The sequence below is a fragment of the Castor canadensis genome, chromosome 14 (genome assembly GCF_047511655.1).
Source record: "Castor canadensis chromosome 14, mCasCan1.hap1v2, whole genome shotgun sequence".
NCBI classification, from domain to species: Eukaryota; Metazoa; Chordata; class Mammalia; order Rodentia; family Castoridae; genus Castor; species Castor canadensis.
Genome location: NC_133399.1, coordinates 34,962,350 through 34,989,425, shown reverse-complemented (window position 1 = coordinate 34,989,425; position 27,076 = coordinate 34,962,350). Strand labels below are relative to the sequence as shown.

The 27,076-nt window shown below is 44.6% G+C and overlaps 1 protein-coding gene across 2 annotated transcripts in view; it reads left to right on the top strand.

Annotated features, from left to right (window-relative positions):
* The window catches only part of Insr (insulin receptor), a 152,824-nt gene extending 136,281 nt beyond the window's left edge, over positions 1–16,543 (top strand). For both annotated transcript variants that reach the window (XM_074054211.1, XM_020175647.2), the window contains 9 exons: positions 656–815; positions 5,098–5,200; positions 8,107–8,174; positions 9,406–9,650; positions 10,589–10,699; positions 10,791–10,950; positions 13,059–13,188; positions 13,451–13,585; positions 14,760–16,543. In XM_074054211.1, the coding sequence (XP_073910312.1) occupies positions 656–815; positions 5,098–5,200; positions 8,107–8,174; positions 9,406–9,650; positions 10,589–10,699; positions 10,791–10,950; positions 13,059–13,188; positions 13,451–13,585; positions 14,760–15,114 (1,467 nt within the window). In that variant the 3' untranslated portion in view covers positions 15,115–16,543. The remainder of the gene's footprint in view (positions 1–655; positions 816–5,097; positions 5,201–8,106; positions 8,175–9,405; positions 9,651–10,588; positions 10,700–10,790; positions 10,951–13,058; positions 13,189–13,450; positions 13,586–14,759) is intronic.
* Positions 16,544–27,076: the final 10,533 nt, after the last annotated feature.

The window sequence follows — 27,076 nt, the reverse complement described above, 5'->3', positions numbered from 1 at the left end:
CAAGCGTGAGGCCTTGAGTTCAAACCTCAGTACTGCCAAGAAAAAAAATAGAGATCTCATTACAAAGAAATGATACCTATGAGCTTGTTTTAATCATTCCACAATATGTACATGTAATATATTATCACACAGTGCCTGTAAATACATGTTAAGTCAAAGTAAAACTTCAGAAATTTAAAATAAATTCATGACACATGACAATTATATGAAGTTCAATTTTCAGGACACCCAAAGTGTTATTGGCTTACCCATGCCTGTTTGCTTCTGCATGTTAATGGGTTTGTCTGTGGGTATTTTCAAGGCACAGTGACAAAGTTGAGTCAACCATGAGGTGGGACAATTTGCTCAGGCCCTTAATGGCATCCTTTTGCCAACAGTATCCTAAGCCCCAGTTCCTGGCCCATCACCCAGGGCTGTGGTACCCAAGGGACAGGACTAATGTGAGATGGGGAAGGAATGATGCCAGTGGGATGCTTAGCTTGGCTCTGTCTCCTTATCCCCAGTCCCTCAGTTCTCAGAGCAATCTGTGTGTCATACTCTGCTTTTGCTTGTGCTCCCTGGGTGTCGTCTCTGAGTGGGATTTCCACTGTGACATCCCACCTGGGCTGCCTGTCCCCACATGTGCAGAACTCAGCCATCTTCTCCTTCCTTCTAGGAACTCCATCTCTGTGTCTCCAGGAAGCATTTTGCCCTGGAGCGGGGCTGCAGGCTGCGCGGGCTGCCACCGGGGAACTACAGTGTCCGAGTCCGGGCCACCTCCCTGGCTGGCAATGGCTCCTGGACGGAACCCACCTATTTCTATGTGACAGATTACTGTAAGTCTCTGTGGCAGCCTCAAGTGCTGGGCTTGGTGCTGTGGGCATGGTAGAACAGTTCAGAGCATGACTAGGGAAGCTAAGGTGCTGGCCTTGACCTTGAAGTTTGGATCCAAGATGGTTCTGTGTGACCTGTGGAAATGTTTGCCCTCTCTGAACCTGTACTTCCATTCAGTCCTCAACATCTGCACAGTCAATCCTCCATAGTTACTGGTTTTGCATTCCCAGATCCAACCAACCACAGATTGAAAATATTTGAGAAAAATACTGTACTGAAAATGTATAGACTTTTTAAAAAAATCGTTATTCCCTAAACAATGCAGTATAATCACTCTTTCCCTAGCATTCACATATATCAGGTATTTTAAGTCATCTAGAGATGATTGAAATGTACAGGAAGATGTGTGTGGGTTTCATGCAAACACTATGCTATTTTACAAAACAGACTTGAATGTCCAAGGATTTCAGTATCTGAGGGGGTTCTAGAACCCAGCCTCCTCAGATACAGAGGAATGACTGTATGTGGACAGAATGACAAGCCACGTCAGGAGGTGGGGGGAGGTCTCAGTGATGTCGTGAATGCCACGTTGCTGACACGGGACCTCTGGTGGCCACGTCAGCTTCTGCTATTCATGTCTCCATCTTGGTTAACAGATGGGCGCATGTACCCCATCTGGGTATAGCAATGTGTCCTAGGCAGGCAGTGTTCTCAATGTGCTGCCCTGGGAAAAGCCAGCCAACCTGCAGATGGGAGGTGAGCAGGTCAGGGAGTGCTTCCTGGAGGTGACAGCACTTTGGCCAAGACCTGGGAAAATGTATGGATGGAGGCAAAAGAGAGATGTTTAGTCCCTTGTGTGGTAGGAACCCAGATATTTGAACAAGCAAAATGATTTAGAAGGAGGGAAGATTCTAGATGAGGATGGGGGTGGTGCTTGAGTACAGAGGTGAGGTGGGACTTTAGCTGTCAGTTGGTTTCGCATACACTGGGCGCAGTATAGTCATGCAGAAAAGAGAAGTGATTATATTTATTTATTTATGTATGCATGTGTGTATGTACGTATGTATTTATTGGCAGTACCGGGGTTTGAATCCAGAGCCTTGCACCTGCTAGGCAGGTGCTCTGTGACTTTAGCCATGCCCCCAGCTCTTTTTGCTTCAGTTATTTTTCAAATAAGTTCTTGAACTTTTGCCTGGGCCAGTCTCAGACTGTAATCTTCCTATCTATGCCTCCCTCATAGCTGGAATTATACATGTGTATAAACCACTCCTGGTTTGTTTGCTGAGATGGGGTTTTGCTAACTTTTTGCCCAGGCTGAACTCCTAATCTCCTAAGTATCTGGGATTATAGGTATGAGCCACTGGGCTCAGGACAGTGATTCTTGATGGGCAGGTTCTGGTCAAGATCACAATTAGGATGGATATTCTGATTCAGCTTCATGTACTGCGAGACAGTTCTAACACCAACCACTGAGGACTTACAAGCTTACGTGCATGATGGTTTCCAACAGGACTGTACTAACCAGCTGCATGTTCAGGGGGCTCCAGACCACCCGCACTTCTGGTCAGCTGCTTACAAATTAGGGGGATTCTTATGAACCCTCCCTCTCAGATTTCATAATTGTCTAGAATGAGTCACAGACTCAAGAAAGCATGATAAGTATGAAGACAGCTTTATTACAAAAGATGTTAAGTCAGGACCCACAAATGAAGACATAAAGGGTGGGTCTCAGAGGTGTTCCCAACGCAGACCTCCCAATTCCACCTCCCACAGGATGTGCCCCCCTCTACCTGTGGCAGGAAGCTCCTCTAAGTTCAAGTGTCCAGATCTTTTATTGGGGTTTCATTACATAAGCATTATTGATTGACTTACTGGCCACAGCACTGAATTCCATCTGTAGCCCCTGCTCCGTCCCTAGAGGTTAAAGTCCCAACTGTAACCAGATGTTTGGTTTTGGTGACCAGCCCTCCCTCCTGCGTCATCTCATATCTTAGCATCAACTCAGGGGTGACCAGGGGACTCACAAACAACAAAGACCATCCTCTCACTTGGGAACTTGTGGGGACTTGTGCCTCCCTCTTGTGAACGAAGACCAGTGAAGGTCTTTATCACACATCGGGAGGCAAGTGAGATGTCACTTTGGGAGGCACTATTCTCAGAGACTGACCTTGCCCTGTGTCCTCTAAGCAGACCTCAGCTTTGTACACAGGATGTCTTCCTTGCCTCAACTTCAGTTACTGGTTACAGTGGTTGCTGGAGTCTGAAGAATGGGCAAAACTGGGGGTCTGGAAGCCAGAGGAGGGGGTGGCCTGGTTATCACTCGATGCCCTTCTTCCCCCTTCTGACTTTTAGCCCCATGTGTAGCCCTGATTCCAGCTTCCCTTCTGCTAAGGAAGAAGGGAGGAGGGACACACACACACACAAAGGCATGTGACCATAGCTTTCCATTTGTCATGTCCTAGTCAATCACCAAATATTTACAGAATTGTTCTGTGGGCTGGGAGCCATCAGAGACAGCCATTTGCTGTCAGTTCAGGGAGAAGCAGGAGGGTGCAACAGAGCTGGCAACTAAAGACATCACAGAGCAGTACCTAAAAACAGACTCCTATTGCAGAGGTTCAAGTCCCTTTTCTGTTGGAAGCAGCTGCAGGACCTCGGGCATGGTACCCCCACGCTCTGCAAGTCTTTATTTTCCCAATCTATTAAATGGGGCTGGGCGTCTGTCTCCCTCCTTGACCATGAGAAGACTAAGTATTACCTGTGCAGAGCACTTCCACTGTGCCTGGCATTTAGTTAGGACATTGTTATAAAAAACCCAAAGGGTCCCAAGGCACCAATGGCTCATACCTGTAATCCCAGCTACTCAGGAGGCAGAGATCAAAAGGTTTGTGGTTCAAAGCCAGCCTGGGCAAATAGTTCCCAAGACCCTATCTTGGAAAAACCCAACATAAAAAGGGCTGGTGATGTGGCTCAAGGTGTAGGCCCTAAGTTCAGACCCCACTACTGCAAAAACAAACAAACCAAAAAACCCAAAGGGCCAGGTTTACTCCTTAGAGTTTCAGAACTTATTTTCTTAACTTTGAAGAGTGTATCTGTCTGAGTGGGTTTATAATTACAGATGACTTACCTTGGATGAGCCTGCTGAAATGTTTCCAAGAAGGGGAGAGGAGGATGAGGGAGCATAATGGAGGGGGTGAATTTATTAGGATATGTTGTAAGCATATATGTGTTACATTGACCCCCCCACCACCTAATATATGCTAGTAAAAAAAGTAAAATAAAAATGAAAAAGAGGGCCATACCAGTTCTCCAGCTGGTTTTATAGGAGTCCTTTGGAGGTGGAGGGTAATACATTTTCTTTATTTGGCCTGGTATTCTTGGTGACCAGGTGTGTTAGTCAGCATTCTATCACTATAGCAAATCCTCCAGATAATCACCTTACAAAGAGGAAAGGTTAACTGGATGGTGGTGTCTCACACCTGTAATTCTTACTACTTGAGGGGCTGAGATTAGGAAGATTGTGGTCTGAGGCCAGCTTGGGCAAAAAGTTCATGAGAACCTATTTCAGCCAGTATCTGGGTGTGATGGCACATGCCTTTCGTTCCTGCTACAGTGGGAAGCTTGAAATAGGAGGATCATGGTCCATGGCAGCCTGGGCAAAATGTGAAACCCATATCCAAACTAACGAGAGCAAAAAGGGCTGGAGGCGTGACTCAAGCGGTAGAGCATCTGCCTAGCAAGCAAGAAGCCCCGAGTTCAAACTCCAGTACTACCAAAAACAAAAACAAGGAAACACAAAGGAAAGGTAGGAAGGGGAAGTTAGTGTTGAATGGTGACAGAGGTTCAGTTTGAGAAGTTGAGAAAGTTCTAGAGATGGATGGAGGTGATGGCTACCCACAGGGCACCTTCTGCATTGCCAGAGATGGTATTGGAACTGGCCCTGTCATTTCAGGGCCAGCGCAAAGTGCAAATGCAGGGGTCCTTGCTGAAGCATTGCTAAGGATTTCAAACTGGGATGAGCAGAGCATCAGACCCAATGCAAGGTGTGTCTGAACGCAGGTCCCCAGGTGACTACTGGACTGTGTGCGTGCAGAGCTGCTGCAGCGAGGAAGTCAGAGGCTAGCATGGGCAGTGATCCCCCATTGGGCCCCTGTGAGCCCAGTCTTTCAGAATGGCCAGAAGAGAGACGCTCAACAGAGTGTAGTCCCAGTGATGGGACTTTGGTGTGAAATTTGTTGTAAATCCATTTTGGTGTGGAACATGTGTTTTCTTACTGTATTTCAGTGGACGTCCCATCAAATATTGCAAAAATTATCATCGGGCCCCTTATCTTCGTCTTTCTCTTCAGTGTCGTGATTGGAAGTATTTACATATTCCTGAGAAAGAGGTGAGTGGGGAGCGTGCAAGTAAATGGTTAACATTTTAGGAAAAAATATGCCTAGATAACAGATGTAGATGAGGCTAACCTTATACATTCTACTAATATATGGTGTGTGCATGCAATTTACATGTAGTAATCATAATATAATATACAACTTCTTTTTGGCAGTGTTGCGGTTTGAACTCAGAGCCTTGTGCTTGCTAGGCAATAGGCAAATGCTCTACCACATCAGCCACACTCCCAGACCCTTTTGCTTTAGTTTGTTTTAAGATAGGTTCTCATACTGTTGCCCAGCCTGGTAGTAGACTACAGTCCTACTACCTCTGCCTCCTGAGTACCTGGGATTACAAGTATATACTACCAAACCCAGTTGTTTGTTGAGATAGGGTCTTGCTTAACTTTTCTCTAGGGCTGCCTCAAACCACGATCCTCCTGTTCTCTGCTTCCCAAGTATCTGGGATTATAGATATGTGCCACCACACTCAGCTCCTGGTATACAATACTCCATAGCATAAATTCCCTCTAGCTCATTGATGCGCTCTGAAAGTTTTTGTTGACTTTTTTTCCTCAAACCTTTTTATCTGTAAGCAAGCTACAGTTGCAACTGATGAACATGTATAGTTCCAACCTAAATGTTGAGCCACCCTTTTTGGTGGTACCGGGGTTTGAATCCAGGGCCTCACTTGCTACACAGACTCTGTGCCACTTGAGCCATACCTTCAGTCTTTTTTGCTTTTAAGTTTTTTTTCAGATAGGATCTTGTGTTTTTCACCTGATGCTGGCCATAGACTGCAATCCTTCTAAAGTCTGCCTCCCATTTAGTTGGGATTATAGGTGTGAATCACTGTTCCTGGCCATTTTGTTGTTTTGAGACAGGGTCTCACTATGTAACCTAAGCTGGCCTGGAACTCATTATGTAGCCCAGGCTGGCCTCAAACTTGTGATCCTCCTGTCTCAGCCTCCCAAATGCTGAGATTGAGCTGTAAGAGCGCCTGCCTAGCAAGTGTGAGGTCCTGAGTTCAAACCCCTGTTTGAACCAAAAAAAAAAAAGAAAAACCCAAGTGTTGGGGGTACAGGTACTGGCACATACCACCATGTGCAGTTTGATTGATTTTTTTTGTTTGCGTTAAAGAGTAAGACAAAAATGATATAAGACATACATACATATTCATATATGTTATCTACTGGAAAAACAACTGAATAATTAATCATTTCCTGATTTCTAGTGTTTGCCTGTTCAGTGGTATAAATATCCCCACACTGGCCAATTCCAAGCTATAGTCATAATGTCACTGATCAGAGACCTTGGGGGAAGATGCCTCACAGTCTGCCATCGTACGGACAGTCCTAGACTTAAAATCCTCCTGTTTTAGGCTTCCCACTGTAGCATGGATGACAGGCATATGTCACCACACCCAGCTATTGGTTGAGCTGTTTTTGACTTGAGGATGGTGTGAATGCATTACACATTCAGCAGAAGCCATACCTCCAAGGTATGAATGCCAGTCTTTTCCCAGGATGGCAGCATGTCATAAGGTCATCTCTTGTGATGAGTGGCAGTGAGCACCCAGGAAGCCACAAAGTCACGAGGGTGCACAACTGACCATGCAGTGTAGTGTTGTGGGTATTGTGTTCTGTGTTTTCAAATTCTGTCTGTGCGTGTGAGATAGTCAATACTTTATTCTAAAATCGCCTTTTGTGTGAGACAGTTTTCCCAAGTATAGGCTCAGGTAAGTTTTGTGAGCACATTTAAGGTTGCGAGGCTAAGCTATGATGTCTAGTTGATCAGATCTATTAAATACATGTTTGACTTGTGATATTTTCAACTTATAGTGCTTTATTGGAACATAACCCCATCATAAATAAAGGGACATTTGGACAGTGTTTCCACTGTAAGTGGATATAGGCATGTAAACGTGAGGTAATTCAAGAGTATCAGTCAGAAGCTGGGCACTGGTGGCTCATGCCTGTAATCCCATCTACTCAGGAGGCAGAGATCAGGAGGATCATGGCTCAAAGTCAGCAAGGGGCAAATAGTTTTTGAGACCCTGTCTCAAAAAAACCCATCACCAAAAAAGAGGTGGTGGAGTGGCTGAAGGTGGAGATCCCAAGTTCAAGCCTCAGTACTGAAAAAAAAAAAAGTATTAGTAAACTGTAGTCTAATAACTAGAAAATAAGTTTTGAGTGTTTATTACCTTTGCTTTTAGTCTAGTTTACTTGAGAGCCTCTCTAATTTAATTTTAATGATGGTTGTATTTAACGATGGGCTTGCAAATTTGCTGGAAATTTAACTTTTTTTTTTGGTGGTACTAGGGTTTGAATTCAGGGCCTCACGCTTGCTATGCAGGCACTCTACCGCTTGAGCCACCCCACCAGCCCTTTTTTTAATGTTTTTATTTTTCAAGATAGGGTCTCAGGAACTGTTTGCTTGGGGGTGACTTCAAACCTCCATCCTCCTAATCTCTGCCTCCTGAGTAGCTGGAATTACAGACATGAGCCTCTAGTACCTGGCTAATAGTTGTTTCTATCAGCCAGAACAAGCTGGCTCCAGAACGATCCTGGGGGGTGTAGCTTTTAGGTGTTATACAGAAACGCATAAATTACAGTACAGTCTACCCAGGGAGGAGTGTGCAGTCCCATATGGGTGTGTGGAGGGAGCCATCTTGATGAACTTCCAGGTAAAATGGAAGGGTCGTCATCTCTGCTTTGACTGTATATATAGGATTTACATGGATGATGATCAAGGTTGCTCTTCACCTGGGGTCTCAAGCTTGGGCAGAGCTTGACAGAACAATAAATCTGTTCCTGACTTGTGTGTACCTATTTCCATGGTGCTCCAGAATGGCCAATTCCAAACCTACAAGAGTGCCATGGGAATCTCAAGCTGATGCGTCTCCCTTTTCCTCCTTCAGGCAACCAGATGGGCCAATGGGACCACTGTATGCTTCCTCAAACCCCGAGTACCTCAGTGCCAGTGATGGTGAGTACTGTGCCCTTCTTTGTGGGTGGTCAGAATGCTACCTCCAGCTACCAAGTGAGAGCTGAGGGTTGGTGGACATCCCAGAGAGAGTGAGGAAAACCCCCTGTTTACCTGAGCTTGCTCACTTGCTGCAGAAACCCCGTTACTGTGAGCCATTGGGCACCTAGTGTCTGACGCCTGCTTGAGTGGGTGATGGAGCCGGTCTGGGACTCTTAGGCTGGAATGGGAGACTGAGAAGCTGGTGCCGCAGCCATGGGCGTGTGAACATGGAGAGGGTACTGAGGGTCAGAACCAGAAAGCTATGTCCAAGCTACTAGGTTGCAAATTGGAAGCCAAAATGGGAGACTAAGAAAATGTAAGAGCCAGAGACAGGATGGGACAGGTGGGAGGCTGGGCAAGGGCTAGAGGTACATCTACTGTGGCAGTTAAACCTAGGTGATAGTGGGAGCATAGGACTGACACCTGTATTGCCCTTGTCTGTGACCTCTGCAGAGAAGGCATGGTGCTTCCTTAAAGCCATTTGTTGAATGGCAGGTTTTATAGAGCTTCATGCAACAAAATCAAGTCAAACTTGACTTTCAAGGCATGCATGCACTTGGCCTTTGGATGGCTTCCCTCATCTGTTGGATGGTCAGCAGGGTGGGTGGTTCCAGGAGACAGCCTCACCTGGGGGTGTCTGAGCCTCCCTCCCTCCATGTGACCTCTTGGGCTTCCAGCAGGGTGGCCTAGATACCATTCCAGGTGTGCTCTGTGGGTTCTAGCAGCAAGGAAGGACAAGATCTAGGGCATTAGCACATCCCAACTGTCTGCCTGGGTCATGTTGCTGGTTCCCATTGACCAAAGCAAAATGCAAGGTCATGTCCAGGTTCAAGGGGCGGAAACATAGAATTAACCCCTTCATAGGTAGGACTGCTATGTCTTTTCCAAATCTACTATAAACTGCCCTTCCCTCCCACCACCCCTTCTTCCCTTGGCACTTTGCAAAACAACAGTTCCAATGAGAAGTAGCATTAATGAGAAGCAGGGATTTGAAATGACATAGGACAGGGAATGGGCCTTGGGGACAGATGCCTGCCGGTTCTGGGCTGTATGCCCATTGCCCAGTGGAGACCCTGGATCACAGAATGGATGGGTGTTTGTGGTGGGGCTCAACGGAAGGCTTTGATGGGAAGTGGCTGGAGACCCCCCCAAGGGGTTGGCAGAGAATGCTGTGTAGATAAGTGAGAAGTAGTGTTTCCGTGCTCTGTGTACGTGCCGGATGAGTGGGAGGTCCCTCGAGAGAAGATCACCCTCCTGCGGGAGCTGGGCCAAGGTTCCTTTGGCATGGTGTATGAGGGCAACGCCAAGGACATCGTCAAGGGCGAGGCAGAGACCCGTGTGGCGGTGAAAACAGTCAATGAGTCAGCCAGTCTCCGGGAGCGGATCGAGTTCCTCAATGAGGCATCGGTCATGAAAGGCTTCACCTGCCATCATGTGGTGAGTCTGGTTGGGATGGGACAAAGGCTTCTTGTCATACCCTTTCCCTCACCCTGCCACCTACTGCACAGAGCCACTAAGAATACTGACATGAACTTGTGCCCACCCCATATCCTATTAAATAAGCCTCACATCCTAAACTTGTGAGGAGGGAAGGTCTGTCCCTTCTTCATCCCATCCTCTCCAGCCGCAGCTGGAACCAAACTCCATCATCTCCCCTATTGCTTTCTAGAATCTTCCCATTGCTTTCCAGAATTTTCCATTGTGTTCTGGATTCTTCCATCTCTTCCCTCTTCCTGGCTCCTTTGTAACCTTTGACTACATGGAGATTCATCACTTCCACCTGCTCTCGTTCCTACATCCCCTTGAAGCCAATACAAACATTCCCTGCCTTTCTGCTCTATGATGGCCTCTTCATTTCTTGTTGGGGTCTGTGTACTTTTGTTCTAACCATTGTTTCAATGGGGCACCTAATCCCCTTTATTACCCCTGTGCTTCAGTACATTTCTGCCTTCATGGACCTTCCAGAGCAGAGGCAGGGGAGACCAGTTCCCAACTGGATATGTGAATTACATGTTAGGAGAAAATACTACAGAAAGATGAAAAAAGAGGAGATAGAAGGGTTGAGGGGTACACATGAGCAAAGATTTAAAGGACGTAAGGGACTGGGATCCCCATGGACAAAGGAGGGAACAATAGGAAGAGTGAGTCAAGAGATCTGGAGGGAGGAACACACCTGTGTGCTCAGGAACATTAAGGAGGTAGCATTTCCCTTGGAATGTCCCATAGGTGGGCAGGTCTGTTTGCTCTCTGGGACCAAGACTGTCCACTCTCCATCCAGGTACAGGGTACCATGTGTGCTGTAGACACCAGAGACCATGGTGAGTTGAAATCATCCCATGAACCCTTATCCAAGAAATCTCATACTTTCTCTGCAGGTTCGTCTCCTGGGGGTGGTGTCGAAGGGCCAGCCAACGCTGGTGGTGATGGAGCTGATGGCTCAAGGGGACCTGAAGAGCTACCTTCGTTCCTTGAGGCCTGAGGCTGAGGTGAGCCACCTCTAGGTCCCTGGCAGAGCACCTGCTCCTGGCTGCGGGAGTGACAGGTGTCACTGAACACAACCTCGTGTTTCGACTTTAGAATAATCCGGGTCGCCCTCCCCCAACCCTGCAAGAGATGATTCAAATGGCAGCAGAGATAGCCGATGGCATGGCCTACCTGAACGCTAAGAAGTTTGTGCACCGGGACCTGGCAGCTCGAAACTGCATGGTCGCCCATGATTTTACCGTCAAAATTGGAGGTTCGTCTTATAACCTTTTTTGTCTGCCTTGAAATGTACAACCTGGGCTGGGTTTGATTTCAGGAAGAAGTTTCCCAGAATTAGTTGTAAAATCTCTTCTGATTGTGTCAAGGGGCACAATCTGGGGTGTGAGGGGGTGGAGGGCCCCATCCTCCAGCTGTAATTTAATTGTGTTCAATTCACTCACTCATCCACTTCTAAAAATATGTGTGTACCTAGTAGGTGCTAGTCACTGCAGAAAATGCTAGAGATGCCACCTGGAGTAAGTCACCGTGATCCCATTTAGCTTGGAGTCTTTATCTGTGTGATCCAGCATAGTGTTGTCCCATGTGGCTATTTCCTTTGAAATTATTATTATTATTATTATTATTATTATTATTATTGTCGGTACTGGGGTTTGAATTCAGGGTTTATACCTACTAGACAGGTGCTCTTCCACTTGAGCCACTCCACCAGCTCTTTTTTGTGATTTTCTTTTTGTTTGTTTTTTGTGATAGGGTCTCTCAAAACATTATGACCAGGCTGGCTTCGAACTGTGATCCTCCAGATCTATGCCTCCTTAGTAGCTAGGATTGCAGGCATGGACCACTGGTGCCCGGCTTGAAACAAATTTAAATTAAAAGTACAAATTCAATGAGTTCAATAGCTATCCAAGCCTACTGGCCACCATATTGGAGAGTGCAGGTATGAACCATGTTCATTACCACAGGAAATTCTCCTAGGAAGATAAATAATAGTATTCACACTTACATAAATAAGATGCAAAAGACTGGGCAAAGAGCGATGAACAAAAAAAAAGGCCTCATGTTAGAGAGAAACCAATTCAGTTTAGGAAATGGCTGTCTCCATAGGAAGGCAGTGTTTCAGCCAAGACTGGCAGGATAACTCAGAGCATCCAGGGGAACGAGACAGCACATCCAGAGAATGAAAAGATAGCTGATGTGATATGAATAAAACGGATGTGGCTGAGACAAGAGCAGCATGTGGTTGAGCTGAGAGTCTTGAACTAGATCTGGGAGGTGGGTGCCAGTGGCTCATGCCTGTAATCCTAGCTTCTTGGGAGGCTGAGGAGGATCATAGTTTGAGGTCAGTCCAGGCAAATAGTTTGAGAGACCCCCATATCAAAAATAACCAAAGCAAAATGGACTGGAGGTGTGGCTCAAATGGTAGAGCACCTGCTTTGCAAGTATGAAGCCCTGAGTCAAACCCCAGCCCCATAAAACAAAAAAATAAATAAAATAAACAGATCCTGGGCCTTGCAAGTTGTAGGAAGTCATTTGGCCATTGTTTTACAAAGCCAGTGGGAAGAAGGAAGGGATGGGATCCTGTTTATGATCTAAAGAGTTATTTATTCTCCCACATTAGTGATGGGATTCAGGAAGGAATGTGACCCCATTTGTAATCCCCAAAGACCTCATCCCGCATTAGCAATGGGAAACAAGAAGAGAGACAATCCTATTAATAATCCCAAAAGGCCTCCTTCATTAACACTGGGGCCAGGAAGAGATGTGATCCTGTTCATGTAGCCTCTGTGGGTGGTGGGCTGTCTTTAATCAGGTTGGTGGGACAGGTCTACAGGTGAGAGGTGCTGGTGAGCCTGGATAGTGCCAGGGTAAGGAGGGGGAGAAAGGGGTTAGAGAGAGAGATGGAGGCAGAGAGGCTGGATTGAGCATTGCTTGGGATGTGATTCCAAGTTTCTGTTTGAGCAGCTGGATGGGAGGCAGGCCTCTCTCTAGTGGGGAACAGGTTGGCTGGAGAAAGTCAAAAGTTCATTTTGGGAGGCCAGTGAGGGTACAGGTGTAAAGGATGCATTGTTAAGAATGGAATTCCCAAGCTTCAGGGCAGAAGGTTACTGCTTTACCACTTGGTACCTCATCCCTCCCCACCCCACCCCCTTTAATGGCAGCCCATTTTCTCCTCCTACATCTCCATGTACCCACTCAGAATCTATTCTCAAAGGAATTGGCTGCCACCCAGGTGAGCACACACCTGGAGTGGGGGAGTCAGGTGAGCCCCTCTAAGGGCCCTGTGAGGAGTGGGGCCCTCAAGATAGCAGACGCTAGGGCCATGGGCTGAAGGTTAAGAGTGTGTGAACTGTTTGTTGTCAGACTTTGGAATGACCAGAGACATCTATGAAATGGATTACTACCGGAAAGGGGGCAAGGGCCTGCTGCCTGTACGGTGGATGGCACCCGAGTCCCTGAAGGATGGGGTCTTTACCGCATCTTCTGATATGTGGTGAGTTCTTCATGGATTAGCAGACAGGAGCCCTGCTAATGTGACTAGAAGAGGGGGCGGGGGAAAGGGGTGTTCTATCTGAGGACCTGTACGTGGCTACTCTTACATTCTCATTAAGAACTATCATACAGGAATTTATGAATTGTAATGCGAATTGTTTTATTAATTGGTCAGCTGGATTCTAGTGAACTAAAATGGTGTGTTTGTTGTGTGTGTGTGTTTTATTGACTACTTTGTTAATACTCTCCATTGTCACTGGTAGGTCCTTCGGTGTTGTCCTTTGGGAAATCACCAGCTTAGCAGAACAGCCTTACCAAGGCCTGTCTAATGAACAGGTGCTGAAATTTGTCATGGATGGAGGGTATCTGGATCAGCCCGACAATTGTCCAGAGAGAGTGTAAGTGTAGAAAGGGTTGCAGCGTGTGAGATGCTGTTTACATATGTGTTTGTATTTGCATTTGCATGTTGCCTGTCTCCATGCATGGTTGTGTTTGCATGCTGTGCACTTAAACGTGTGCTCGTTTGTGTGGCGTGACTACATAAATGCTGTGTCTGTGCATTGCATTTTGCATACAAACTTATGTTTGCATATGTGCCCACACGTTTGTGTATTGCATCTTTATACATGTGTTGTGTTTGCATATCGTATCTACGGGCATGCATGTGTTTTTGCATATCAGATCTTTATAAGCAGACTTGGTTTTGCATGCATTGCATTTTGCATACAAACTTATGTTTGCATATGTGCCCACACGTTTGTGTATTGCATCTTTATACATGTGTTGTGTTTGCATATCGTATCTACGGGCATGCATGTGTTTTTGCATATCAGATCTTTATAAGCAGACTTGGTTTTGCATGCACTATTTTTTTTTTTCCCCTGCGGTACTGGGGTTTGAACTCAGGGCTTCATGCTCACTAGGCAGGTGCTTTACTGCTTGAACCATGTGCCTAGCCATTTTTTGCTTTAGTTATTTTTCAGATAGGGTCTCATTGAGCCAGCCTTGGACCCTGATCCTCCTACCTATGCTTCTTGTCCAGCTGGGATGACAGGAATACAGCACCATACCTGGCTTTTTGGTTGACATGGGGGTCTTGCTAACTGTCCTGTCTGGCCTCAAACCACAATACTGATGTTTGCCTCCTTAGTAAATGGGATTATAGGCTTGTGCCTCCATGCCTGGCCCTGCGTGCACTCTTATGTTTACATATCTTATACGTCTTATTTGCATACTTCCATTTGCATGTCTGTTTTTATTCCATATCACATCTTTGGAAGGTTGTACAAGAAACCCACAGCAGTGCTTTCCTTGGAAGAAGGAAACTAGGGAATGATGGTGTAAGAGACCTATATTTAATATTCTTTTTCTTTATACACTTGGAATTTTGTCAGGCAAATATATTATGCATCTTGCCCCCGAAATAGTTCGCATCCCTAGAATTGCCATTTCTGCCTTGACAGTCATCTGTCCACTTGTCATTTCTGGATGTCAGCTGCAGAGACAAGGGGGTAGAGGAGCTGCTTGGCTGGGTCACCAGACTCATCGATGATGTGTGCCTCTGTCCCACAGCACCGACTTGATGCACATGTGTTGGCAGTTCAACCCCAAGATGCGGCCGACCTTCCTGGAGATTGTCAACCTGCTCAAAGATGACCTACATCCCAGCTTTCCAGAAGTTTCCTTCTTCCACAGCGAGGAGAACAAGGCTCCCGAGAGCGATGAGCTGGAGATGGAGTTTGAGGACATGGAGAACGTCCCATTGGATCGATCCTCACACTGTCAGAGGGAGGAGGCTGGGGGTCGGGAGGGAGGGTCCTCTCTGGGCATCAAGAGGAACTATGAAGAGCACATCCCCTACACTCACATGAATGGGGGCAAGAAAAACGGGCGGATTCTGACCCTGCCTCGCTCCAATCCTTCCTAACAGTGCCTGTTTGGGGAAGGGATTCCTGTAATCCCTTTCCTCTGGTTTGACACCTCCAGAAATCTCAGGATTCTCACAACTCTGCCCCATGTGAAACAGCTCAGAGATTGTTCGTACACATTTCTGTTCATCTTTTGACCTAACACGCACGCACACGCACACACACACACGTGTGATTGCCAACTCAACTAGTCGTCAGAGGATTCAACTGTGAACCTAGAGGGGAGGGGGCTTCCATGACAGCTGCCCCTTTGGCACCCACAGTTTCAAACCAGGATTTTCCTTTTTGTTGTTGTTTTCTAGTAGATTGAAAGAAAACACCTGTTTTTACAAAGATTGGTTGTTTTTTCCTTTTTCTTTTTTGCTGGTGTCTGAGCTACAGTATAAAAGATAAAACTTGTTTGTGGAACACAAGTTTGGAAGAAAGGAAAAACAAAACTGTGTTCCAGGAGAATCCCAAGCTTTCTAGGTGGGAGTTTGAAAGGTTTATTATTATTATTATTATTTTCTTCTCATCCAGGCAGAAGGATTTTATTTTTTGTTGTTCACAAAATCAGTTCTTCAAATTGACCAATAGCTGCTGCTTTCATATATTTGATAAAAGGGCGTGTTGTCCTGGCACGTGTGCACATGTGCACGCGTGTATATATTGGTGTGCTCGTGCGTGTCCAGGTTAGGACCGCTGGTGTGTATTCATAGTATTCACGCTGGATTGATGCTTTGGGAATTGGCTCGTGAACGTTCTGCTGGTTGCAGAATGTAAGCTCATGTCCCTTGTCCCCTTCCTTCCTATGTCCTGGGGGACTGTGCCCTCCATGGATTCTTCTTGTGTCAGAACCTTGCCTCAGGTGTCTTCTCTCTCTTCCCTGTGGTGACAGAATGTTTTCCAGGAGCTGAGGGAATGAGGAGTTTGGAATCTTTGGAAGAGAAAGAACTGAGATGACAGAGAGTTTTGAGAATATATTTGTAACATATTTAATTTTTGAGAAATCTCTGGCACTTGCCACATAAGTTATTGACTGTTTCCTGGGGTTGGGGTGGGTGGGTCTGCCTGTGTGGGGAGAGGGAGCGAGGCATGAGTGGCCTCTTCGTTTGCTCTTAAAGGCACCTGTCTTCTGGGAATTAAGCCACATTAGCTGCTAATCCTTTTGAACATTGTGAGACCACATGAAGTATGTGAGCAACTGCATTTTATGAATGGTCTGGTTTGGATACCAAGGTCTGCTGGAAGTTTCCTACTTAGACTAACTGGTGGCTATCTGGAGCTGAGCCCATCTTCGAACACCTGTGTTCATCCTCTGGTTCTCTGTGTGTACCTCACCTAGGTTGTCTCTTCTTCTGGGTGTGTTCCTTGCTCAGTTATTATACAAACACAACATAATCAGATCCCAAAGACCAACATGGATGGACTTTGAGAACACTAAGCAATATAAAAGGGGACGCCCCAAGAATACTCATCAGTCCCCTCCACCCTTGGGACATCTGATTGATTATCCTCAGTACCAAACTCCCAGAGCTGCTCTGCGCCCAGGGACCTCAGCTGGGCCACATGTGATGCCTGAGCATAACCTCTCAGGTGCTAGTAATGATGCAATCTCTCAGAGACTAAAGTCTGGAGGAAGAAACCGTCGAAGGCCTTCTTTTCCACCGCCGAATACTTCTGAAGGGCCGTGAATCCACAGTTTCTTCCCTTCAGGAAAGAATCACAGCTGCTCAAGTTGAGAACACAGTGAACTCACTATCGTGGATTCATCTAAATCATCACCCGTGCATTTTCCCTGAGTGTATTTTCTCACAAGTGTTTGATTGCTTCCTTCTCCTCTTCTCTTAAGAGTTTCAGGATAGAGACATAATGGCAACCTCGGAGCCCTCTCAATTCTTGATTAAGAACACCTGACGCAAAGCCCAACTGCCTATTGATACCTTATTTATATGATTTGAAAAAAATTATAGCACAGAAAATAGGGCTGGGAGCCTCAGTAATTGTGTACAAGAAGTGAAAGTTACAGAAGTTATCTTCACCAGAATTATTTTGTAAATAGAAGAGGGTCTGTACGTAAATGAAAGATACATGTAGACCTAGACATTTTGTTCTTTTCATAGTAAATTTGTAGTGGTCTTATACTACACTAGCAGTAATTTTCACATTTTTCTTATTCAGAAAGGTTTTCTTATATTGGGGGGAAAAGTATTTATTTTAATATATAAAATCACTCAAAATCACTTTCGTAAAAAAATGGAGTGCATGTAAATTTTTATCAAGGAAAAATAAACAGGTGAATGTGGGTGATGATCTTTTGTTCAGCACAGTCTACCTCAGTGTACCGCTAGGATGTGGGTCAATAGTGGACATCTTTGAGATTTCAGAATTCTGACTGGATCTGGTCTGTGAGAGGGGAAATGTGTGTCCGCTATTCTGGACCAGGAAGAATTTAGAGGGTGGGGGTTGGGATGGAGGAGTTGTAATCTTCATGTGAACAGAAATCCTGTTTTTCCTTGCTGTGATAATATGCTCCACTGAATTTAATCTTCCTTAAAAAAAAAATCCTCCATCTATTGACACCACGTCCCCCAAACATAAACCAAGTTTCATGTTATCATGATTTTTATCTGATATATGGGACATCTGACTCACCTTCTTTTAGTGAGAGGTGGGTGTCCGCCTCAGAACCAGCATCTCTAGCTGTCTCGTGGAGTCCCCCAAAAGTGAGTACAAAGGTGGTTGCTCCCCCACAAAGGTGGTTGATTAAGAACACAGGTAGACGCAAAGCCCAACTGCCTATTGCTATCTTATTTATATGATTTGAAAAATTATAGCACAGAAAATAGGGCTCCCCCTCCTTTAGACCGATGATGCTGTTTGGGGCAGATGATATGCATTCATGTCACCTCACATACGAACACCAGTGTGATGTCTCCTTTTATCCTGCAAGTGGGAAGAGAATCCCAGCACAAAACTTAGCGTGCTGAACACGCTAAACAATAAAACCTTGAATCCCTGCATTGAGGATTGGTTGACCTCAAGCTTTAGAGAACCCATGTGAAAGTCTAAGCAGGGCCAGCAAAGCTATTGCCATATTCCCCAACCTCACTGTCCTTGTACTTTTTGATAGTGCCCATCTCCTGCCCTGGAGAGGAGTAGGGTCCTGGGCATACACTTTCCAAATGGGACTTCACTGATTCCATTTTGATGTCCCTCTGCAGTGAGAAGAACAAGCAGCTGTTGGGTCCCAAACCTCCTTTAGGCATCAAAAAAATGTTGACTTTGTAACAAAAGAACTTTGGCCCCAGGCATGGCTGTCTTAAGAGTTTGTAGAGATAAGTGATAAAAAGAAACCAAAAAACAGCTTAGGTTGACACTTTTCATTGTTTGTTTTTAAAGACTTCTCGCTATTCTAAAGCTGTTTTTTATTATTAACATGGTGAACTCCACACCATATTTTCTTCCAGGAGGGGAATAGCAAACACATTATTTTCTCCCTAATTCACTGATACCAAGCACATACCAGGAAATGTTCATATACTTGGAGCTGTCTGCGGTGCTGCCCTGTCATTTGAAGCTGGTAGGGGGGCACTGCTGTTCTCTGGATATAGGCTGAGCACAGTTGAATGAAAATGTGGGAATTGACACCAGGGTGTGTATGTACAATCCTGTGACCATTGAGAACTATGCCACAAACTGATGGATAAGTCTACTGTATCCCACCAAGGTAGATGCCCCACCATGAGATGCACTTATCGGACTGGGAGCTGTTTATTTGTAACCCACGGTATAACACTGGTCGCAGACAGCATGTGCATGGCCCGTGCTGGTCATCTTGGTAAATGAATGGATATACCAAGTCCCAACAGCAGTCATTCTTGTACTTCATGGTGGGTGGACATTTGGAATTAAATGTGTTTTGGATGCTACCTGGTGAGTTCTTGACACCTTGGGCTCTTCAGAAATTATGGTTTTGTTGTGTGTAGGGAAAGGAGAACACTGATTTTGTAAATGGTGTACATAGAGTGGTGTCATTTCAGAAACTCTTCCAGAATGTTCTTTGGAATACTTATTTATACCAGAGGTGAGTTTGGACATGGAAAGAACAGGCCAACACTTGTTCTTTACAACACATAAGAGTGACAGGCTTTCAGGGGCCACAACTGAAGGCAAATGTATCCTTACAGGTTCCTGAGAAATGAATGGAAGCATTGACTTTTTGAGCTCACTGTCACCTTCTGATACCAACCAAGGCCCAGAACCAGTCTTTGGCAAAATTTTTCTCCTCTGGGTTTGGGCTTTAAAAATCCTTGCTAAAAACCAGACTATGAATCTGACTGTCAGTCCTATCAGAGAAGGAAGGAATGGCCCCAAACAGGTGTACATCCACACACATGTTCAAGAGTGGCTTGTTTGGTCTATACTTTGTGTCAAAGTTGCTGCTCTTTGCTCCTTTGTGTGCCTGGGTGGCCTTGACCCTGTGTGTTAGCAGCACAGGATCAGATGTGCCATGGCTTTTGCATAAAACAACTCAGAAACAAAACCCACCCTCAAAGCTCAATTATTATTTTTTCAATGTTTTCCTACGAGAGCCAAGTAGCATCATGTACAGAATGCCTTTTTTGGGGGGGGGAGGGGGATATTGAAATTGTTCTGCATGTAAAATACGGGATAATTACTTGTTTATATTAAAATTCTGAATAAATTATCTGAGAATACGCTTTGTTTTTTGTGTGGTGTCAGGGCTGGGCTGGGTAGCATTGTGGCTTTGGGATGGGCTGTGTGAGGGGAAAACTCTTGGGAGATTGTGGGTTCTGAGGGGAGAATCTTCTAGAATCTTCACATTAGCTGGGGGTTAGATAATTGATATTGGCAGAGCCAGTGATGTGCAGGTCTGTACTGTGCAGCCATTCTGGTGATTTGAGAGCTGCATTCAGGCCAAGGGTGTAGTTCAGTGGTAGAGTACCTTCTTGTCATGCATGAGGCTGTGGGTGCCCTCCCCAGCACTGCAGGAGAAAAAAATAAGTATCGCATTATTTCCACATTGGTTAGTAATTCATTGCTTGTCTATGGACCCTCAGGCTTCCTCAACCCCTAAGAGGCTTACTCCAGGAACACCAGAGTTTGCTCTGTTACAATGTGACAGAAGAGTATATGTCAGCCTTTTTTTTTTAATGTCCTGGAAATCTTCATTAGTGAAATTCAACAGGTGCCTCTTGGAAGATGGTTTCTCCCAAGGAAAGAGTCTCAGGGTGGGCAGGTGCTCTGTTTGCTCAAAGGGGCTCCTTAGAGTCCTCAAAACCTCCAACCCAGTGGTTACTGTGCAGTTTATCAAGGTTGCTGGGCCCTGGGCTGGAGGTGGGGGGCCGTCTGCTACTGGGTCCTAGCGCTGCCTCCCAGGCCTTTGGCTTCAGTGTGGCTTCTTGTCAGAATACCAGCTGCTAACCACAGGGATGTCTGTTTTGGCCACACATAAGTTTAACTCAATTCTGCAGACCTATGGGCACGGCACTGGCTCTGCTTTGGAGTGGGCTCCCTTGGCTGTGTCCCAACATGGCAGATGACATCACGGTGGGAATGTGCAACAGGGAGAGATCCATGGCAAGGGCTATTCGTGCTCTTTTATAGCAAGTAAGTCACTGTGAAACCAACATTAATCCCTTCCACAGCCACTACCCTCGGAGACCTAGTTACCTCCCACTAGGCTCCTTAGTTGTTCGTTTTCAGCCACCATGAAGACTGCTGACTTACCCCCCGAGGCATGGCTCCAACATAATGAAGTTTACTGTGCTGCTCCAAATTGTGACTTCAAGGTGAGTCACTCATAATCTTAGCCCCCAAGACCTCTGGAGGCCTTCATTATAATCACATGGTCTGTCATAGTGGACACTGGTGGGCGTAACAGGTGTCATGATGGACACATTGTAGAGGACACTGCTACCCAGATCACATTTCAGAATCTGACATCACTCTTCCAGGTGGCCATTCTGATAATTGCTCAATGTGGGGCTCAAAAGCCTGACCCCCAGTTCTGAATTTGTGTTATATATTCATTTGTGCCCCCCAAAAGATGCTTAACCCCAAGAATCTCAGAATGTGACTTTATTTCGGGATAGGGTTTTTGCAGCTGTCGTTAGTTAAGATGAAATCACACTGGAGTAGGGTGGGGCCCTAATCCAGTGTGACTGCTGTCCTTATAAAAGAGTGCAATTTGGACATGGACTCCCACACTGGGAGAATGACGTGCAGATGCAGACAGGCCGGGATGGTCACCAAAGACTGCCAGCAGTCACCAGAAGCTCGGAGGCATGGGACGGGTCTTCCCTGACCATCCTCAGCCTTTAGGACTTTTCTGTAGAAACAACATTCCTGTCGTTTAAGCCCCTTAGTTTCCTACACTTGTTACAGCATCCCTAGAAATCTCACACAGTCCAGGACAACCTGATGATCCACCGTAGTGCCAATGCTGCTGTGCAATCAGCTCAGGCTTCAGTTGCAACTGCACTGAAGTTCAAATTTTCCTGGCTCAGACCTATTTCCTGTGCCCCCTTAGTGCCGATCCTGAGCTATTCCTGATAAATCTCCTGCATGTTTATTGCTGTGTAACAAACATCCCCAGTACTTAGAGGCTTCAAACAATTATTCCTTCTCACCATTTTTTGGGCCAGGCAAGTAAATCTTTTAGTCTAGACTGTCATGTCTCACCTCTTGGATCAATGGAAGGCTTCATTAGGTCCAATTGCCCCAGGTTGGCTTCCCTCTCCTGTCTGATGATGGCAGGCTGTTGGCACTCAGAGAACTGCCCTTTGGAAACATGACTGACCACATCAAAAGATGTTAGGACCTCCTCAGGGGTTCTGTCTCTTGTAGATACAGGAATTGCATCACGGAGGGACAGTAAACTCTCTAAGGTCACACAACCCACAGTTGCCTTTTCTTACCTTATGCTGTGTTCAATAGATCTGCCATTCCACGATTAGCGAAACAGGGAGCTTCTGTTGTCAGATTCCATGACTGCTCTGTGAGAAGCAGAATGGCAGGTAGTGACACAGAGAATTGCAAGGTTTCTGTGGTCAAGGTATCTGTGGGGCACAAACTGATTTACAACAAAGCTTCCAATTTAGATTTCTGTGAATTGGCTGGTTGTTCACTGAACGATTTTATGACAGCTCACAGAACCTCTCAAGTCTGTTTCTCTCTCTCTTCCTTTTTTTTTTTGGCTGTACTGGGGTTTGAACTCAGGGCTTCATGCTTGCAAGGCAGGCTCTACTGCTTGAGCCACACTTCTAGCCCAGTGTGGTTATTTTTACAGGAGACAATCACAGACCCTATCTTAAAGAATTATTATGGAACGAAACAGGGTAAGACTGAAAAGTCTTCAAACACAGATTCTGGTTAACAGTATAAGCTCAAAAAATACAAGGAGCTTTTTATATTCTTTATGGATAAACGCACATTTCTGAGCTTTTGGGAGTGAGTTCTGGGGTGTGTGGCATTGTTTCATGAACTTCATGTGGTAGAATGATCAAGACAGCCCTTGATTGATACACCTGGGACCTGAGTCTCAGGGAGTTGAAGAAGCAGCATGAAGCCAGGCATGGTGACTCATACCTGTAATTCCAGTTTCTTGGGGAATGGAGGCAAGAGGATCATGAGTTCCAGTCCAGCCAGGGCAAAGTTAGTAAGGCCATGTCTCAAAACCAAAATATAAGCAAGGTGTGGTGGCTCATACCAGCAATCCCAGCTACTCTGGAAGCAGAGATCGGAAGGATTGTGGTTTGAAGCCAACCTGGGAAAAAAGTTAGGCAGACCTCCATCTCAATAAAAATGCTGGGTGTGAAGAAAATGTGGTATCTATACACAATGGAATTTTGTGCAGCCATGAAGAAGAATGAAATGTTATCATTTGCTGGTAAATGGATGGAATTGGAGAACATCATTCTGAGTGAGGTTAGCCTGGCCCAAAAGACCAAAAATCGTATGTTCTCCCTCATATGTGGACATTAGATCAAGGGCAAACACAAAAAGGGGATTGGACTTTGAGCGCAGGATAAAGCGAGAGCACACAAGGGAGATATGAGGATGAGTAAGACACCTGAAAAATTAGCTAGCATTTGTTGCCCTTAACGCAGAGAAACTAAAGCAGATACCTTAAAAGCAACTGAGGCCAATAGGAAAAGGGGACCAGGAACTAGAGAAAAGGTTAGATCAAAAAGAATTAACCTAGAAGGTAACACCCACACACAGGAAATCAATGTGAATCAACTCCCTGTATAGCTATCCTTATCTCAACCAGCAAAAACTCTTGTTCCTTCCTATTATTGCTTATACTCTCTCTACAACAAAATTAGAAATAAGGACAAAATAGTTTCTGCTGGGTACCGAGGGGGACGGGGGGGGGGGGGGAGAGGGAGGGGATGGCGGTAAGGGGGGGGGAAGGGGGAGAAATGACCCAAACATTGTATTCACATATGAATAAAATAAAAATTTTAAAATAAAAAGCAAACACCAATGCACTGTAGCCATTTTTCTTTTCTTTTCTTTCATTTTTCTTTTATTATTCATATGTGCATACAAGGCTTGGGTCATTTCTCCCCACTGCCCCCACCCCCTCCCTTACCACCCACTCCGCCCCCTCCCTCTCCCCCCCCTCAATACCCAGCAGAAACTATTTTGCCCTTATTTCTAATTTTGTTGTAGAGAGAGTATAAGCAATAATAGGAAGGAACAAGGGTTTTTGCTGGTTGAGATAAGGATAGCTTTACAGGGCATTGACTCACATTGATTTCCTGTGCGTGGGTGTTACCTTCTAGGTTAATTCTTTTTGATCTAACCTTTTCTCTAGTACTTGTTCCCCTTTTCCTATTGGCCTCAGTTGCTTTAAGGTATCTGCTTTAGTTTCTCTGCGTTAAGGGCAACAAACGCTAGCTAGTTTTTTAGGTGTCTTACCTATCCTCACCCCTCCCTTGTGTGCTCTCGCTTTTATCATGTGCTCAAAGTCCAATCCCCTTGTTGTGTTTGCCCTTGATCTAATGTCCACATATGAGGGAGAACATATGATTTTTGGTTTTTTGAGCCAGGCTAACCTCACTCAGAATGATGTTCTCCAATTCCATCCATTTACCAGCGAATGATAACATTTCGTTCTTCTTCATGGCTGCATGAATACCCCATTTTCTTAATCCATTCGTCAGTGGTGGGACATCTTGGCTGTTTCCATAACTTGGCTATTGTGAATAGTGCCGCAATAAACATGGATGTGCAGGTGCCTCTGGAGTAACAGTCTTTTGGGTATATCCCCAAGAGTGGTATTGCTGGATCAAATGGTAGATCGATGTCCAGCTTTTTAAGTAGCCTCCAAATTTTTTTCCAGAGTGGTTGTACTAGTCTACATTCCCACTAACAGTGTAAGAGGGTTCCTTTTTCCCCGCATCCTCGCCAACACCTGTTGTTGGTGGTGTTGCTGATGATGGCTATTCTAACAGGGGTGAGGTGGAATCTTAGCGTGGTTTTAATTTGCATTTCCTTTATTGCTAGAGATGGTGAGCATTTTTTCATGTGTTTTCTGGCCATTTGAATTTCTGCTTTTGAGAAAGTTCTGTTTAGTTCACATGCCCATTTCTTTATTGGTTCATTAGTTTTGGGAGAATTTAGTTTTTTAAGTTCCCTGTATATTCTGGTTATCAGTCCTTTGTCTGATGTATAATTGGCAAATATTTTCTCCCACTCTGTGGGTGTTCTCTTCAGTTTAGAGACCATTTCTTTTGATGAACAGAAGCTTTTTAGTTTTATGAGGTCCCATTTATCTATGCTATCTCTTAGTTGCTGTGCTGCTGGGGTTTCATTGAGAAAGTTCTTACCTATACCTACTAACTCCAGAGTATTTCCTACTCTTTCTTGTATCAACTTAAGAGTTTGGGGTCTGATATTAAGATCCTTGATCCATTTTGAGTTAATCTTGGTATAGGGTGATATACATGGATCTAGTTTCAGTTTTTTGCAGACTGCTAACCAGTTTTCCCAGCAGTTTTTGTTGAAGAGGCTGCTATTTCTCCATCGCATATTTTTAGCTCCTTTGTCAAAGATAAGTTGCTTATAGTTGTGTGGCTTCATATCTGGATCTTCTATTCTGTTCCACTGGTCTTCATGTCTGTTTTTGTGCCAGTACCATGCTGTTTTTATTGTTATTGCTTTGTAATATAGTTTGAAGTCAGGTATTGTGATACCTCCTGCATTGTTCTTTTGACTGAGTATTGCCTTGGCTATTCGTGGCCTCTTGTGTTTCCATATAAATTTAACAGTAGATTTTTCAATCTTTTTAATGAATGTCATTGGAATTTTGATGGGAATTGCATTAAACATGTAGATTACTTTGGGGAGTATCGACATTTTTACTATGTTGATTCTACCAATCCATGAGCATGGGAGATCTCTCCACTTTCTATAGTCTTCCTCAATCTCTTTCTTCAGAAGTGTATAGTTTTCCTTGTAGAGGTCTTTCACATCTTTTGTTAGGTTTATACCTAGGTATTTGATTTTTTTTGAGGCTATTGTAAATGGAATTGTTTTCATACATTCTTTTTCAGTTTGTTCATTATTAGTGTATAGAAATGCTAATGATTTTTCTACGTTGATTTTATATCCTGCTACCTTGCTATAGCTATTGATGATGTCTAGAAGCTTCTGAGTAGAGTTTTTTGGGTCTTTAAAGTATAGGATCATGTTGTCTGCAAATAGGGATATTTTGACAGTTTCTTTACCTATTTGTATTCCTTTTATTCCTTCTTCTTGCCTAATTTCTCTGGCTAGGAATTCCAGCACTATGTTGAATAGGAGTGGAGATAGTGGGCATCCTTGTCTGGTTCCTGATTTTAGAGGGAATGGTTTTAATTTTTCTCCGTTAAGTATAATGCTGGCTGTAGGTTTGTCATATATAGCTTTTATAATGTTGAGGAACTTTCCTTCTATTCCTAGTTTTCTTAGAGCTTTTATCATGAAATGATGTTGGATCTTATCAAAGGTTTTTTCTGCATCTATTGAGATGATCAAGTGGTTTTTGTCTTTGCTTCTGTTAATGTGGTTTATTACGTTTATTGATTTTCGTATGTTGAACCACACCTGCATCCCTGGGATGAAGCCTACTTGGTCGTGGTGAATAATCTTTTTGATGTGTTGCTGAATTTGGTTTGCCATTATTTTGTTGAGGATTTTTGCGTCAATGTTCATTAAGGAGATTGGCCTATAGTTCTCCTTTTTGGAGGTGTCTTTGCCTGGTTTTGGGATAAGTGTAATACTGGCTTCATAAAATGTGTTTGGCAGTTTTCCTTCCCTTTCTATTTCATGGAGCAGTTTAAGGAGGGTTGGTATCAGTTCTTCTTTAAAGGTCTGATAGAATTCAGCAGAGAATCCATCAGGTCCTGGACTTTTCTTTTTGGGGAGACTCTTGATTGCTGCTTCAATTTCATTTTGTGTTATAGATCTATTCAGGTGATTAATTTCCTCTTGGTTCAGTTTTGGATGATCATATGTATCTAGAAATCTGTCCATTTCTTTAAGATTTTCAAATTTATTTGAATATAGGTTCTCAGAGTAGTCTCTGATGATTTCCTGTAGCCATTTTTCAAGGCTTGCTGATGCTACACCATGATCCCAGTTTTTTTAAAGACACTTCATGTGCTTTAGGGCCACCTGATTTCAGAACAAATACAAAGTCATGTCCCTCGTGCTGATGGCTATAGAATATTCCCAATGTTTTTCTTTTGTTTTAAAACCCCCATGAGCATTCTGGAACACGATCTTGGTGCCCAGGGTGATAAAGAGAGGAGAATTTTACTTGAAGTATTGTAGCCCCAGGTTTAGGTCCTCTAGTTAGCATATAGATAGATAGATAGATGATAGATAGATCTATCTATATCTATATATCTGTATCTATATACCTATATCTATCTATCTACCTACCTATAGATAGATAGATATAGA